Source organism: Chiloscyllium punctatum, chromosome 3 (assembly GCF_047496795.1).
Source record: "Chiloscyllium punctatum isolate Juve2018m chromosome 3, sChiPun1.3, whole genome shotgun sequence".
NCBI classification, from domain to species: domain Eukaryota; kingdom Metazoa; phylum Chordata; class Chondrichthyes; order Orectolobiformes; family Hemiscylliidae; genus Chiloscyllium; species Chiloscyllium punctatum.
Genome location: NC_092741.1, coordinates 31,951,605 through 31,965,672, shown reverse-complemented (window position 1 = coordinate 31,965,672; position 14,068 = coordinate 31,951,605). Strand labels below are relative to the sequence as shown.

Below are 14,068 nucleotides of genomic sequence, written 5' to 3'. Positions count from 1 at the left end.
TGACCTTATAGAGGTTTACAAAATTATGAGGGGCATAGATAGGATAAATAGACAAAGTGGGGTGGGGGAGTCCAGAACTAGAGGGCATAGGTTTAGAGTGAGAGGGGAAAGATATAAAAGAGACCTAAGAGGCAACTTTTTCACGCAGAAGGTGGTACGTGTACAGAATGAGCTGCCAGAGGAAGTGGTGGAGGCTGGTACAATTGCAACATTTAAAAGGCATTTGGTTAGGTATATGAATAGGAAGGGTTTGGAGGGATATGGGTCGGGTGCTGGCAGATGGGACTAGATTGTGTTGGGATATCTGGTCAGCATGGATGGATTGGACCGATACAATTTAATGTGGTCTTGCATTTATATATAGCTCCTGTAACATAAAAACAAGTGAAAACTTTGAGATAAAACATTGTGAGAGCTAATAGCAAAGAATAGGCATACAACGTACATTGAACAGAAAAATATCCTTCGGGCATGGATGAATAAAGATATGTCAGACTTTGTATACAAAATCCACAGAAATTGAGAGTACAGCTAGATGGTGTCATAAACTTGACCAATAGATTATTTGACTATATAAATTGGAACATAAAATGCAAGAATCTAGAGTGTCATGAATGCCATCTCTAAGCAACATGGGGTGGGTAATAAACATCAGCCTTGCTATCTCCGGTCATGTTGTATTATTGCTGATGGTACAAGAATTGTTTTGTTTCATTATTTTGTTTTCCTGCTTTGTTTCGTTCAGGGCCTGAGGTAAGCAGCTCTCCATTGTGGAACCTGACTCAAGTTAAAATGGAGCCTCAGGAGAATGAAGAAGGCAATGGACCTCCTCATGGTGTTTTGGGCAATGATGTTTTTGAAGAGCCAATGTCTGCCATGAGTGACTCTGGTATCCCGCAAACCCCTAACACTGCTGGTTCTGATGGCAGCTACATGTCCCACTCACCTGACAGCCTGATCGCCTCTTCTCCTGTTTTCAATCAGCGACCAAAGAAAAAGATGAGAAAAATGTGAATATGCACTGGGCATGAAAATGTCTCCTTATTTTTCTCTCTACTTTTACTTTTCAGGTGCTTACTTGAAATAGTTCTTTTCCATAATAATGACTGCTAAATTGAAATATTTTTCCAACCAAAACAGGAATTGAATTCAGAATCACTGTTGAGTTTACTGTCAGTGGGACAAGAACAAAACAATAATAAAAACTGCTTCAAGCAGCCTGAAGTTCCTTCAGGTTAATTATAATGGTGCTGAAGAGGAAAATTCCAGAAAATAATCTAGACTTTTGAGGATCTGTATGGATGCAATGCTACATTTCCACTCGTGAAATGTAAGTTGTAATTTGATTTCAAGTGAAGAAGAGTTCTTATTCAGAGAGAATTTTTGTTTCTATGCCATTAATGCCAACTGTTCACTTACTGTATTGCTTGTTATGTAACCAACATGACAGCCATTATGGATAATCAGATGTAGCTAATTTGCCTAAATCATAGAAACATGGAATCCCTACATTGTGGAAACAGGTCATTCAGTTCATCAAGTTCACACTGACCCTCTGAAGAGCATCCAACCCAGACCCACCCCCTTCCCTATCACTATAACCTTACATTTTCCATTGTTAATCCACCTCTCCTACATATCCCTGGACTCATTGGGCAATTTAGCATGGCCGATTCACCTAACCTGCACATCTTTGAATGAAATCAGCATGCTTACTAAGTGAGAAGGAATTCATTGTTATTTTAATCCACCTGTTTGGACATACGGTGACACACCTCTGGGAAAGATGGGACTTTAACCTGGATCATCTTGCTGAAAGGTAGAGACAATACCACAATGCCATATAGTGACAGTTATAGAATCATAGAATCCTGATTGAAACTTAATATTAACATTTAATTAATAAATCTAGAATAAAAATCTAGTCTCTAATTGTGACTATGACAACTGTCGTGAATTGTTGTAAATGTCCATCAGTTTCTTCTGTGTCTTTTGAGGAAGGAAATCTGCCATCCTTACCTGATTTGGCATCTGTGTAACTACAGTAATGTAGGTGACTCTTAACTATTCCTTAAAATGCTAAGTTATCCATTACATTTAAAAAGTCATTAGGGATGGCCAAAGAATTCTGACCTTGCCAATGACAGTCATGTCCCATCAAAACAATCTTTCAACGACAGAAATTAAGCCTCGACTCTTTCTCCATTTCTGACTAGGTAACTGTGCTTATAAAACCAAGGTGCTAACTTCCTCACTTGGAAATAACACCAGCTTTGTACAAGTGAAACCCAAGTTTGGTGTTTAATCCCCAAGAATCTAACAATTCTGGCATAAAATCTGCTAAAAGTATCTTGTGTGTCTGAAACCTTGCAGAGTGACATTCCCTTGAGAGTTAACAAGAGAGGAGGTGGTGTGAAAGAAGACATTGAGTGACGCAAGAAGAACTAGTTTAGTTGAATTTCCAACCAGCCAGTGCTGACATTGTAGCAGTCTGCACACAACTTGCGCTGCCTTCATAATGGACAGCTTTTTCCTTCTTGCTGGTTTTTCATCTCCCCTGTGCAACCATTGAGTTAAGAAGCAGTGTAATTGTATGAATCCAAGATGTTAGCACTCCACTCAGATTGAATGTTCATTCCTCATATATTTCTGACTATGAACTTCAGACTCCCTCCTAAATGCACAACATGGATAAAACCCCCTTAAGGTAGAAGTGGAGCATTGAGACTTTGTGGGTATTTCTTTTCCTGTCTGGGTCGTCCTCTGAATATTTGGGCATCTCAGTCACATGTTCACAATTTAAACAAACTATTCATAGGCACTTTTTAAAAAATTAATATCAAATTGTCTTAGGTGAACAAGCTCCTAAATTAAGACATTTCATGAGAAAAAAACATTTTGATTGGTCATGCCGAAAAACACATTTTCAGATAACAAATGTGCAGAGCAGGTATTTTCTAACCACGGTTATTATTCAATTGTTACTTGCACTAGCAACTTTCTATTTTACTGTGACGCAAAATATTAAACATACTAGCAATTAAAGAATAGCTTAGAACTTGTTTGTAGTGTTTCCAGAACAGTTGGCTTCTATGGTAAGCTCACGCAGTTCAGAGAACCAAATAAAAATCTGTTTTATGAAATTAAATGTTGTAGCCTTTGACAATCTGGAAAGCTGTCTGAGCTTGGACTATGGGAATTCAGAAATGTCCTGGGAATACACAGTGAGTTCATAGAACTGTCTTCAAAAGTTATAGGAAAAGGTCTGCTCCCTGAAATATCTACTTCCTGTCAACTTTGCTGAACATTTCAGACATTCTTATTTGTTTGTTCTCTTCAAAGATCTGTTTGTTTCTATTATTTGAAACTAAGCCAACCACTGGTGTCTACTAATCATTTATAAAGTGCAGTGCTCATGTGTAGGAAGGTTAAGATTAAAAAAAGTCGTCTTTAGAGTTCCTCGGTAAAAGCAGCCAGACTCAATAAAGATAGGCTGGTGCTGTCTTTTATTCTTTTCAGTGAACAATATGAGGCATTTTGAATTTACCTTTTTCAAACCCTGCTGGCAAATATTTTGTGAAGCTACCATTTTTACATGCTATTGGTTGGGCAAGTGCATTACATCCACCAACAAATGTTGACATATTTATTTCCATAAGTGCTTAGGCATTGTATTAGGCTCAAACAAGTTCAATAATCAACTGATCTATATATTAGAAGCTTTAAAAAATTCATTTCACAAAAAGAGTTTACAAGACAGGAACATCCTGGATGCATTATCTCAGACCAGTCTGTTCTCATCCGTGCCACTCATTGGACAAAATTGAGGCATCATCTGATGAATTAGGCAGAAAAAATTCTGAAAGAAATTTGTTTCCGGTCTTTTATTTATCAATATTTCTGGTATGGGTGTTAAAATTATGGAAGACTTCGATCAATAAGTAGAAAAAAAGGCTTTGTTTAAAATGTTCCAGTTCAGGTAGGAGAAAGTGAGGACTGCAGATGCTGGAGATCAGAGCTGAAAAATGTGTCGCTGGAAAAGCGCAGCAGGCCAGGCACCATCCAAGGAGCAGGAGAATCGACGTTTCGGACATAAGCCCTTCTTTCTGAAGAAGGGCTTATGCCCGAAACGTCGATTCTCCTGCTCCTTGGATGGTGCCTGTCCTGCTGCGCTTTTCCAGCGACACATTTTTCAGTCCTATTCCAGTTCAGGTCAAGATCTTGCATTTGTGTAATGCCTTTTAAATGTAAGGCATGTCATAGGTGCTTAAGGGAAGGAAGTGAATACCACATGATGATAAATTTGGAAATTTGCCCGAATGGTGTATCACAGATGAGAGGGATTTGTATCAAGGTGACACTGACTTTCTTCAGCATCAGAGAATCAAAGGAAGTAGTCAACTGCATTTCCTAATTATTTTTGACAAAGGCAAAAATATGTGCAAATTTTGAGAAGATTTGTAGCTTGGTTGAGGTTCTGGATATAGGTTTGCTCGTTGAGCTGGAAGGTTCATTTTCAGACGTTTCATCACCATACTAGGTCACATCTTCAGTGAGCCTCTGCACGAAGGCTTCGTCTGGAGGCTCACTGAAGATGTTACCTAGTACGGAGACGAAATATCTGAAAATGAACCTTTCAGCTCCGCGAGCAAAGCTCCATCTATATTTATAATTTGGATAACTAGACCTGTCTTATTAATTGACCCCTTTCAGCCATTGTGTTAGTTGTAGAAACACATGTTGCAGAGCCCTCATAGTCAAACATGCTGATCTGAGTGGAATCCTTTTTGATGAAATAGTGTTTTACATCAATTATATTTTTGTACAGTACAAGAAAACAGTACAGGAAGAAAATGCATTTTTGTCACAATTGTCAATATGCTTGAGATGAAGGCTTTTGCTTTTAGTGGTGTTGCAGAGTTTTATATTAAAATAAATCAGGAAATTTTGTTTACAGCAAATCATTTTCTATGATTCTATAGTGAGATTTTAGACTGGTTGCTTGGTGAATTACCATTGCTGTAGGCTTAGGTGCACATGGGATGTATAGCTTTGATGCCTTGCAACTTTTTAGTTGATTGATAGATCTATTGAATTCGGGGGTCAGGTCTCTCACGTAGGCACAATGAGCTGATTGAAAACATTTATTTCCAATGAAAATATTATTGTGTAGGTCATGTTTCGTTTTTCCTTGTAAATTTTAAATTTTTTTTGCTGCTTTTAAACAGTGATAGCTTTGTTTCCAATGATACCAATAAATTTCAATTTATTTCCAACAGAAGGCTACATCTGGAACATGTTTTTTCTGCTGTGCATATCATTAATTTCCATCACTACTTGTCACTCTAAATGACTGACTATTCAAGTTGTACCTTATACAGAAATCACAATTCATGGGAATTATGTACAATAATTCATATTTTGCAATCTATTTGCTCATAATGTGAAATCAATACAAAAGTTAACTGAAACCAAAACAGAAATTGCTGGAGAAACTCAGCAGGTCTGGCAGCATCACTGGGAAGAAAGCAGAATTAACGTTTCAAGTCAGGTGGCTCCTCCTCAGAACTGTTAGTTGTCAGGAAAAGGTGATATTTTTGCTGAAGCTGAAGTGGGAGAGGGGAAGGGGGAAAAGTGAGTGAATAGATGGAGATGGAACCCAGAGAGAGAGAGAGATGAAAAGTAGGTAAATAAAGAAATTTTATGGATAGCAAGCCAGGACATAAGCAAAGCTGAGTAAGTGATAGTGAGAGCTAAGAACAGCAAAGAATTGGTGAGCTGTGCTGAAAACAACCCATATCATGTGATAATGTGCCTTGAAGTAGGTGCAAATGAATGACTGTGCTAAAAACAAGACGTTATAACAGGACATGCTATGAGGATGGGTAAAAAACGTGGAAGGATGGAATCGGCTCTAAAGTTATTGAACTCAATGCTGGGTCCGAGAGACTGCAGTGTCCCCAAGTGGGAAATGAGCATGTTCTTTGAACTTGCACTGGAGCTCTTTGGAACACTGCAGCTGGCCTGAGACAGAAATGTTGATGTGGGAACATGGTGGTGTGTGGAAGTGGCAGGTGACTGAAAGTTCAGGGTGATTTTTTTTCAGACAGAGCATAGCTGGTCTGCAAAGTGGTCACCTAGCCTGCATTTCATATTCCCAAGGTAGAGGAGACCAGATCATGAACAGTGAATGCAGTAGTGCTATGAAGATGTAGACGTACCTTTTTAAGAGACTTAAAAGCAGCAGAATTACTGGACCCAGCACCAAGTATACTCAAAAATGCTAACAATGTAATACTGTGTTGAGCCACTCAATTAATTCGTTGCTTGGAGACAAAAACAAATTCTAATTTGGCTAAACAATTTAAATTATGCCCGAAACATAACAAACTCCAATTTTGAATTGACTATATTGACAATCTTAAAAGTCAATGACACAATCCGATGCTCTGGAATATAAGACCGGGGAAGATTGAACAGTTGAGAGGAGATCTGCCACGTCCTAGCGTGTAAGAGATTGTTTGAAAAAATATCTTTCTCAAAAGAACCTTTCGATCAGTAATCTGTAACACAGAAATTCCTAATACAGAGAAAAGACGATCTCTGGAAGATCCAAAGACAAGAACCTACAGCTGCCTGGTTTTGAGATAAGAAATGTTGTTTTGTAAATTTTAATTGGGAGTTTTTATCAGACTAGTATTATAGACAGAAAGGTAGAAGATAGTTAGAAAAAGAAATTGTAAATAGTGGTTAGTTCATTATTCTGTGTTATACTTTAAGGAATAAATTTGTTAATTTTTACTTCAAATAGTTCTTGGCCACTCGATTTTTACGGATTACTGCACAGGATAAATCTTTTCGGTGTTGCTGGTTTTAAGTTAAGCACAAGGGTTTACCCCATGTCGTAACAGCACACTGGACTGAATGAAGTACAAGTAAATCTTTGTTTCACCTGAAAGTATATCTGAGGCATCGGATGGTGAGAAGGAAGGAGGTAAGCAGTCAGGTAACATATCTGCTGTGATTGAAGGTGCCGGGGTGTATGTGGAGATGTTAGAAATGGAGGAGGAAGGGACTGCACTATCCTGGAGGGAATAACCCCTGTAGAATGTTGTCAGGGATTAGAGGGGAATATGTTGGATTGTGGCATCCTGTTAGAGGTGACTGAAATGGCTGTTTACAATCGGTTACATGCGGAGGCTGGTGAATTGGCAAATGTGGACTGGTGTGGGGGACCCTATCATTGTTGTGGGATGGAAGGAAGTGGTGGGACATAAAGTGCAGGAGATAGGTTGGACATGGCTAAGGATTCTGTTGACTGTGATAGTGAGAAATCCTCAGTTGAGCAAAAAAGGTGGATATTACTGAAGCACCCCATTCCCTGTCGAAATGAACAGATGCAATGAAACAAAGAAACTGGAAGAATGGAATGGAGTCCCTACAGTAAGCAAGGTGTGAAGATGTATTGTTGAGGTAACTGTAGGAATCAGTGAGTTTGTAGTGTATAATGGTTGCCAGCCTATTCCCAGAAATGTAAACTGAGATATCAAGGGGAAGAGTCTAGGATGGACCAGGTGACAATGAGGGCAGGGTGGAAATTGGAAACAAAACTGATAAATGTTTCAAATTCCAAATGACAGTGGGAAACAACACCAATGTTGTCATTAATGATTATGAGAAAGAGTTCTTGGGAGAGACTCAAGTAGGGTTGGAATAAGGAATGTTTCACATTTTCCCCCATAAAGAGAGAGTTGTAACTGGGCCCATGTGGTTTACCCATGGCCAGCCCTTTGGAGGAAATGAGAGGAGTTGAGAGGAGAAGTTGTTCAGAGTGAGTACGGGCTCGGTCAAGCAGTGGAGGGAGGTAATAGATAGAGATAGTTCAGGCCTTCTTTCTAAGAAGTGGTGAGCCCTGAGACCATCCTGATAGAGGATGGACATGTGAAGGGATTACATGTCCGTCGTGAGAAGGAGGTGGCTGCTGTCTGTGAACTGAAAATTTTGAAACTAACATCATATGTCAGAGGAATCCTTGATGTAAATGGGAAGGAATTGGACAAGAGAAGGAAAAAAACTGAATCCAGGTAGGAAGAAATAAGTTCAAAGAATCCAAATGAGTGGAAGCAGGTTATTCAGCCCATTGAGTCCACACCATTCCTCCTGAAAGCATCATACCTAGACCTACTCCCCACCCCCACCCCACACCTAATCCCTGCATTTTCCAGGGCTAATCCACCTAATCTGCTCATTTTTGAACTGGGAGGAAGCCCATGCGGACATGGGGAGAATGTGTAAAGTCCACACAGACAAGTTGCCCAAGGGTAGGATCGAACCCAATCCCTGGTGCTGTGAGGCAGCAGCGCTAACCACTGAGCCAACATGCTGCCCAATTCTGTGAGGCAGGAACAAGCAGAAGCAATGGATCTGTGTGGACTGCCGTGGCTGTGGATTTTGGGGCAAAAGTAAAAGTGGGTTGTTCAGGGTTGGAGGACTGAGCTGGGAGGATGTCACAGGGTTAAAAGTGAACTGATATTATCCTAGTAGATTTAGAAATTTATGTTAATTTAGAATACTGGAATGAATTATTCAGTACTCTTACAGATAGGGTTTCGAGTTTTAAAATCTATCATCCACCTTGATCTCTCCACTGTCCATATTGCAGACTTTGACTTAATTCTTCCCCCTTTTTAAATGGTGGTGGCATTTTTCCCCCACACCGTTTATCAATTCTGACTCTGTGAAGATCACAATAACACTGTTGTAACATTAAACCAGAGCAGCGTTTAGTTCGCACACACTTAAACTTTGGGATCGCGGGCTGCATTGTGAATGCTTCTCAACACAGACACATGTACAAACAGACAAGGAGAGATTGAGTTGAAAGCCTTAAAGGGAAAATTTAATATTGACATTTAATAACTTAAGGAGAAGGTAATTGAGGATTAATAATTTACTAATGTACTTGCTTTTAAAATGGAGCATAGATATAGAAAGCTAAATGTAGTCATGAAGAATTGACTCGTACCCAATTCTACCAGTTATCTATCTGCATTCATAAGGTTGGCAGTACCTCATTGCTGTGTAAGATTGGTATATTGAAGGGATACTCACAAGTAACATCAAAGACTAAAGAAATATCCACATTGGTCCAGCCCATTTGGTGGAACAAATGTTGAGTGATACCATTTGGAGTAAGGAATGGCTTAGCTGGATTTCAGAGGGATATCAATCCTATCAGAACTGAGGTCTGTTATTATGCAGTTTATTTCGATGTCTATCGTGATACATAAGACAAATAGGAAACAAACCTGTTAAGCAGTTCAGCCAACTGTTATCCTTGCTACTACAGCCTGCATCAGCTTTCTAAAATAGTACCATTCACCAAACCTTCACATTTGCAAAGTGGAGATCAATTTTTAGACTTTGTCCTTTCCGATATGTGCATTACGTTAAATTTAAAAGAACGAAAAATGACTTGAGCAACTATGGCCTCTGTGACCTTTCATTGCCTATGGGAAATTTCTGGCTATAGATCTCCCAAGAATGCCAGAACTCATAAGAACTAGGAACATGAGTAGACAATTCAGTCCCTCGAGCCTACAGCACCGTTTGACACGGTCATGACTGACTTCATTTGGGTCCAGCTCTACTTAACTGCCCACTTCCCATAACCTTTCAACACATTAGTAATTTAAAAATCTGTCTGTCTCCTCCTCAAATGTATGCCATCCCAGTATCCACTGCACTCATTGACCATCAGATCATAAGAAATAGAAGTGGAAATAAGGCCATTCAACCCATCGAGTCCACTCTGCCATTCAATCATGGCAGATGGGCATTTCAACGCACTTATCCGCACTCTCCCCATATCCCTTAATTTCTTGCGAGGTTAAGAATTTATCAATCTTTGCCTTGAAGACATTTAATGTCCTGGCCTCTACTGTGCTCCCTGGCTGTGAATTGAGAAGTAATTTCTCCTCATCTCCATTTTAAATCTGCTACACCTTACTTTATGCTATACCTTAAATTATGACTTCGATTTCTAGATTGCCCACATAGAGTCATAGAGCCATGAAGATGTGCAGCATGGAAACAGATACTTCTGTCCAATTCAGCCAGACTGACTGGATAACCTGAAATTATCTAATCCCATGTGCCCACATTTAGCCTGTACCCCTCTAATCCTTCCTATTCATGTACCCATCCAGATCCCTTTTAAATGTTGTAATTGTATCACTTCCTCTGGCAGCTCATTCCATACTTGCACCACCCTCTGCATGAAAAGAATTGCCCGTTAGATCCCTTTTAAATCTCCCCACTCTCACCTTATGCCTACTAGTTTTGGACTCCCCCACCCCTGGGGAAAAAGACCTTGACTATTTATTAATACCCTTCATGATTTTGTAAACCTCTATAAGGTCTCCCTTCAACCATCGTCACCCCAGAAAATAGCCTCACACTATTCGGCCTCTCCTTGTAGCTCAAATACTCCAATCCTGGCAACATCCGTGTAAATCTTTTCTGCACCCTTTCAGGTTTTACAACATCTTTCCGATATGAGGAGACCAGAATTGAAACTGCATTCCAAAAGCGGCCTAACCAATGTCCTGTAGAGCTGCAATATGACATCCCAACTCCTATGTTCAATGCATTGACCAATAAAGGAAAGCGGACCAAACACCACCTTCACTACCCTGTGAACCTGCGATTCCACTTTCAAGGAACTGTGAAACAGCATCTGAAGTTCTCTTTGTTTGACAACACTTCCCAGGATCCTACCATTAAATGTGTAAGTCCTGCCCTGATTTGGTTTACAAAAGCTCCTCACATGGATGGACTGACTTTGGAGCATACGCGATGCTGAGGGGATTGTGGATAACCTATTTAGTGAATTGGTCACACTGCAGGTTAGGATTTCTAGGGAGAAATGGAATAGGTGACCAAAAGGTAGAGAAAGAGTAGGAAGGCAGTGCAGGTGTCCCCTGTGGTCATCTCCCTCCAAAAAAGGTATACTGTTTTGAATACTGTTGGGGGAGATGGCTCACCAGGGGAAGGCAACAGTAGCCTGGTTCATGTCACCGTGGCTAGCTCTTCTGTACAGACGGGCGAGAAAAAGAGTGAAAGGGCTATAGCCATAGGGGATTCAATTGTAAAGGGAGTAGATGGGCGGTTCTGTGGTTGAAAACTAGACTCCCGAATGGTATGTTGCCTCCCAGGTGTATGAGTCAGGGATGGCTCAGATCAGCTGAAGGGGGAAGGTGAACAGCCAGTTGTTGTAGTGCATATAGGCACCAATGATATAGGTTAAAAAAAAATGAGATGAGCTGCTATAAGTGGAATTCAGCGAGTTTGGAGCCAAGTTAAAAATTAGGACCTCCAGAGGTAATAATTTCAGGATTGTTACCAGTGCCATGTACTAGTCAGAGTAGAAATGAAAGAATAGGCAGGATGAATGTATGGCTTGAGAGATGGTGCAGGAGGGAGGGGTTCAGATTTTTGGGACATTGGGACCAGTTCTGGAGGAGGTGGGACTATTACAAACTGGACAGTCTACACCTGGACAAGACTAGAACCAATGTCCTTGGGGTGCTTTTGCTAACACTGTTGGGGAAGGTTTAAATTAATGTGGGAGGGGGATAGGAACCAAATGAGGAGCTTAGCGGATAGGAAGAAGGTAGTAACTAAAGCCTGTAAGGAACTAGGTAATGAAGTCAGCATGACTAAGGGGAGAGTCAGCAGGAAGCAGATGATGAACGCAAAGGGACTGCTGGTCTGAGGTGCATTTGTTTTAATGCAAAAAATTTAGTAGATAAGGCAGATTAACTTGGGGCAGATTACATGGGAGCATGGTGTTATTGCTATTACTGAGACTTGTTTGAGGGAGGGGCATGACTGACAACTAAATATCCCAGGATATCGATGCTTCAGGCAGGAAAGAGAGGGAGATAAAAGGGGTGGAAGAGTTGTACTACTGGTCAGAGAGGATATCACAGCTACGCTGAAGGAGGGAACTATGGAGGACTCGAGCAGTGAAGCAATATGGCAGAGTGCAGAGGAAGGGTGTGGTAACAATGTTGGGGCTGCACTACAGGCCTCCCAATAGTGAGCATGAGATAGAGGTACAAATATAGAAACAGATTATGGAAAGATGTAGCATCAACAGGGTGATGGTGATAGGAGATTTTAATTTTCCCAACATTGACGAGGATTCACTTAGTCTTAGAGGTCTAGATGGAGCAGAATTTGTAAGGAGCACCCAGGAGCAGTGGTAAATAGTCCAACTTGGGAAGGAGTTATATTGGACATGATGTTGGGGAATGAGTCCAGCCTGGTGGTTAAAGTTTCAGTAGGCAATCACTTTGGGAATAGTGATCACAATTCTGTAACTTTTAGAATACTCATGGACAAAGATGAGAGTGATTGTAAAGGAAGAGTGCTAAATTGGGGGAAAGCCAACTGTACCAAAATTCAGCAGCAGCTGGAGAATGTAGATTGAGAGCAGTTGTTTGATAGTAAATCTATATTTGAAATGTGGGAGGCTTTTAAAGAGAGGTTGATTAGAGTGCAGGGGAAACATGTTCCTATGAAAATGAGGGATCGAAATGGCAAGATTAGGGAATCATGGATGACAAGTGAAATTGTGAAATTAGCTAAGAAGAAAAAGGGAACATACATAAGGTATAGACAACTGACAGACAAAGCTTTGGAAGAATATTGGGAATGTAGGACTAATCTGAAATGAGGAACTAAGAGAGCTAAAAGGAGTCATGAGATATCTTTAGCAAACAGAGTTAAGGAAAATCACAAAGCCTTTTACTCCAATATAACGATCAAGAGAGTAACTAGAGAAAGGGATTCCAGGACAAAGGAGGCAAGGTATGTGTGGTGTCAGAGAAAATGGGTGAGATTCTTAATGAGTACTTTGCATCGGTATTCACTGAGGAGAGGGACATGATGGATGTTGAGGTTAAGGATAGTACTTTGAGTACCCAAGGTCAAGTTAGCTTAAGGAGGGACAAAGTGTTGGGTATTCTAAAAGGCATTAAGGTGGACGAGTCCCCAGGACTGGATGGGATCTATCCCACGTTACTGAGGGAAGCGAGAGAGGAAATAGTTGGAGTCTTAACAGACATTTTAGCAGTGTGCTGCATTTAACCTAGTCGACTTCATTCGCTGCTCATAATCTGGTCACCTCTACATTGGGGAAACAAAGTGTAGGCTGGATGACTGCTTCACAGACCACCTATGTTCTCTCCACAAAAAGAAAAGACCCTGAGCTTCCAGTTGCCTGATACCTCAACATATCGCGTTGTTCCGTGTCCAACACCTCTGTCTCAGGCTTGCTGCAGTACTTCAGCCGAAGTTCAGAACAAGTTGGAAGAAGGCAAGAAAGCAGAGTTGAGGATTACCAGGTCAGCCATGATTTCATTGAATGGCAGAGCAAATTTGATGGCTGCCTTCTAATCCTAAATCTGATGATCTCATGGTCTTGTTAAATGAGCTTGAATAAATAAGAGTGGTATACTTCGGTAGGAAGAGTAAAGAGGTCAGATAAATTCTTCAAAAATAAGTGTCTAAGTTGGAGAGTTCTGAAGTTGCAGATTCATAAATCAGTAAAACCAGTGATACAGATTAATACCATTTTCAAACAAAGAATGAGAACTAATATCTAGAGGAATAAAATTGAAAAGCAGAGAGATTTTGGTAAAATACTTAGAAGATAGTTTTGATGCCATTTGAAATATCAGGAAAAGTTCTGGTCTCTATAAAATGAGCACATTGAGATACTGTAAAAGGTGCAGAAAAACAGGTGACAAGACCTCAGTGGTTACACCTATTAGGAAAGATTAAAGAAGCTGTTTCACTAAAGTAAATACGATGTAAGATGTTCATAGTGGAGGATTTGGCAATAGCAATGTCTTTGATAATACAGCAGGGAATGTTTGTCTTATTCTTGGTCGAGACCATCATTATCTGATACTTGAGCTGCTCAATTGGTATCTTTCATCTGTCTCAAGGCTTAATCTAGATCCAGCTGCTTTTTCATTACCATAGGATTTCTGAAGCT

General features: G+C 40.2%; 1 protein-coding gene across 2 annotated transcripts in view; it reads left to right on the top strand.

The window, feature by feature from the left end:
* The window catches only part of supt7l (SPT7 like, STAGA complex subunit gamma), a 38,483-nt gene extending 35,335 nt beyond the window's left edge, over nt 1-3,148 (top strand). For both annotated transcript variants that reach the window (XM_072551162.1, XM_072551171.1), the window contains one exon: nt 746-3,148. In XM_072551162.1, coding sequence (XP_072407263.1) covers nt 746-1,014 — 269 coding nt within the window. In that variant the 3' untranslated portion in view covers nt 1,015-3,148. The remainder of the gene's footprint in view (nt 1-745) is intronic.
* Nucleotides 3,149-14,068: the final 10,920 nt, after the last annotated feature.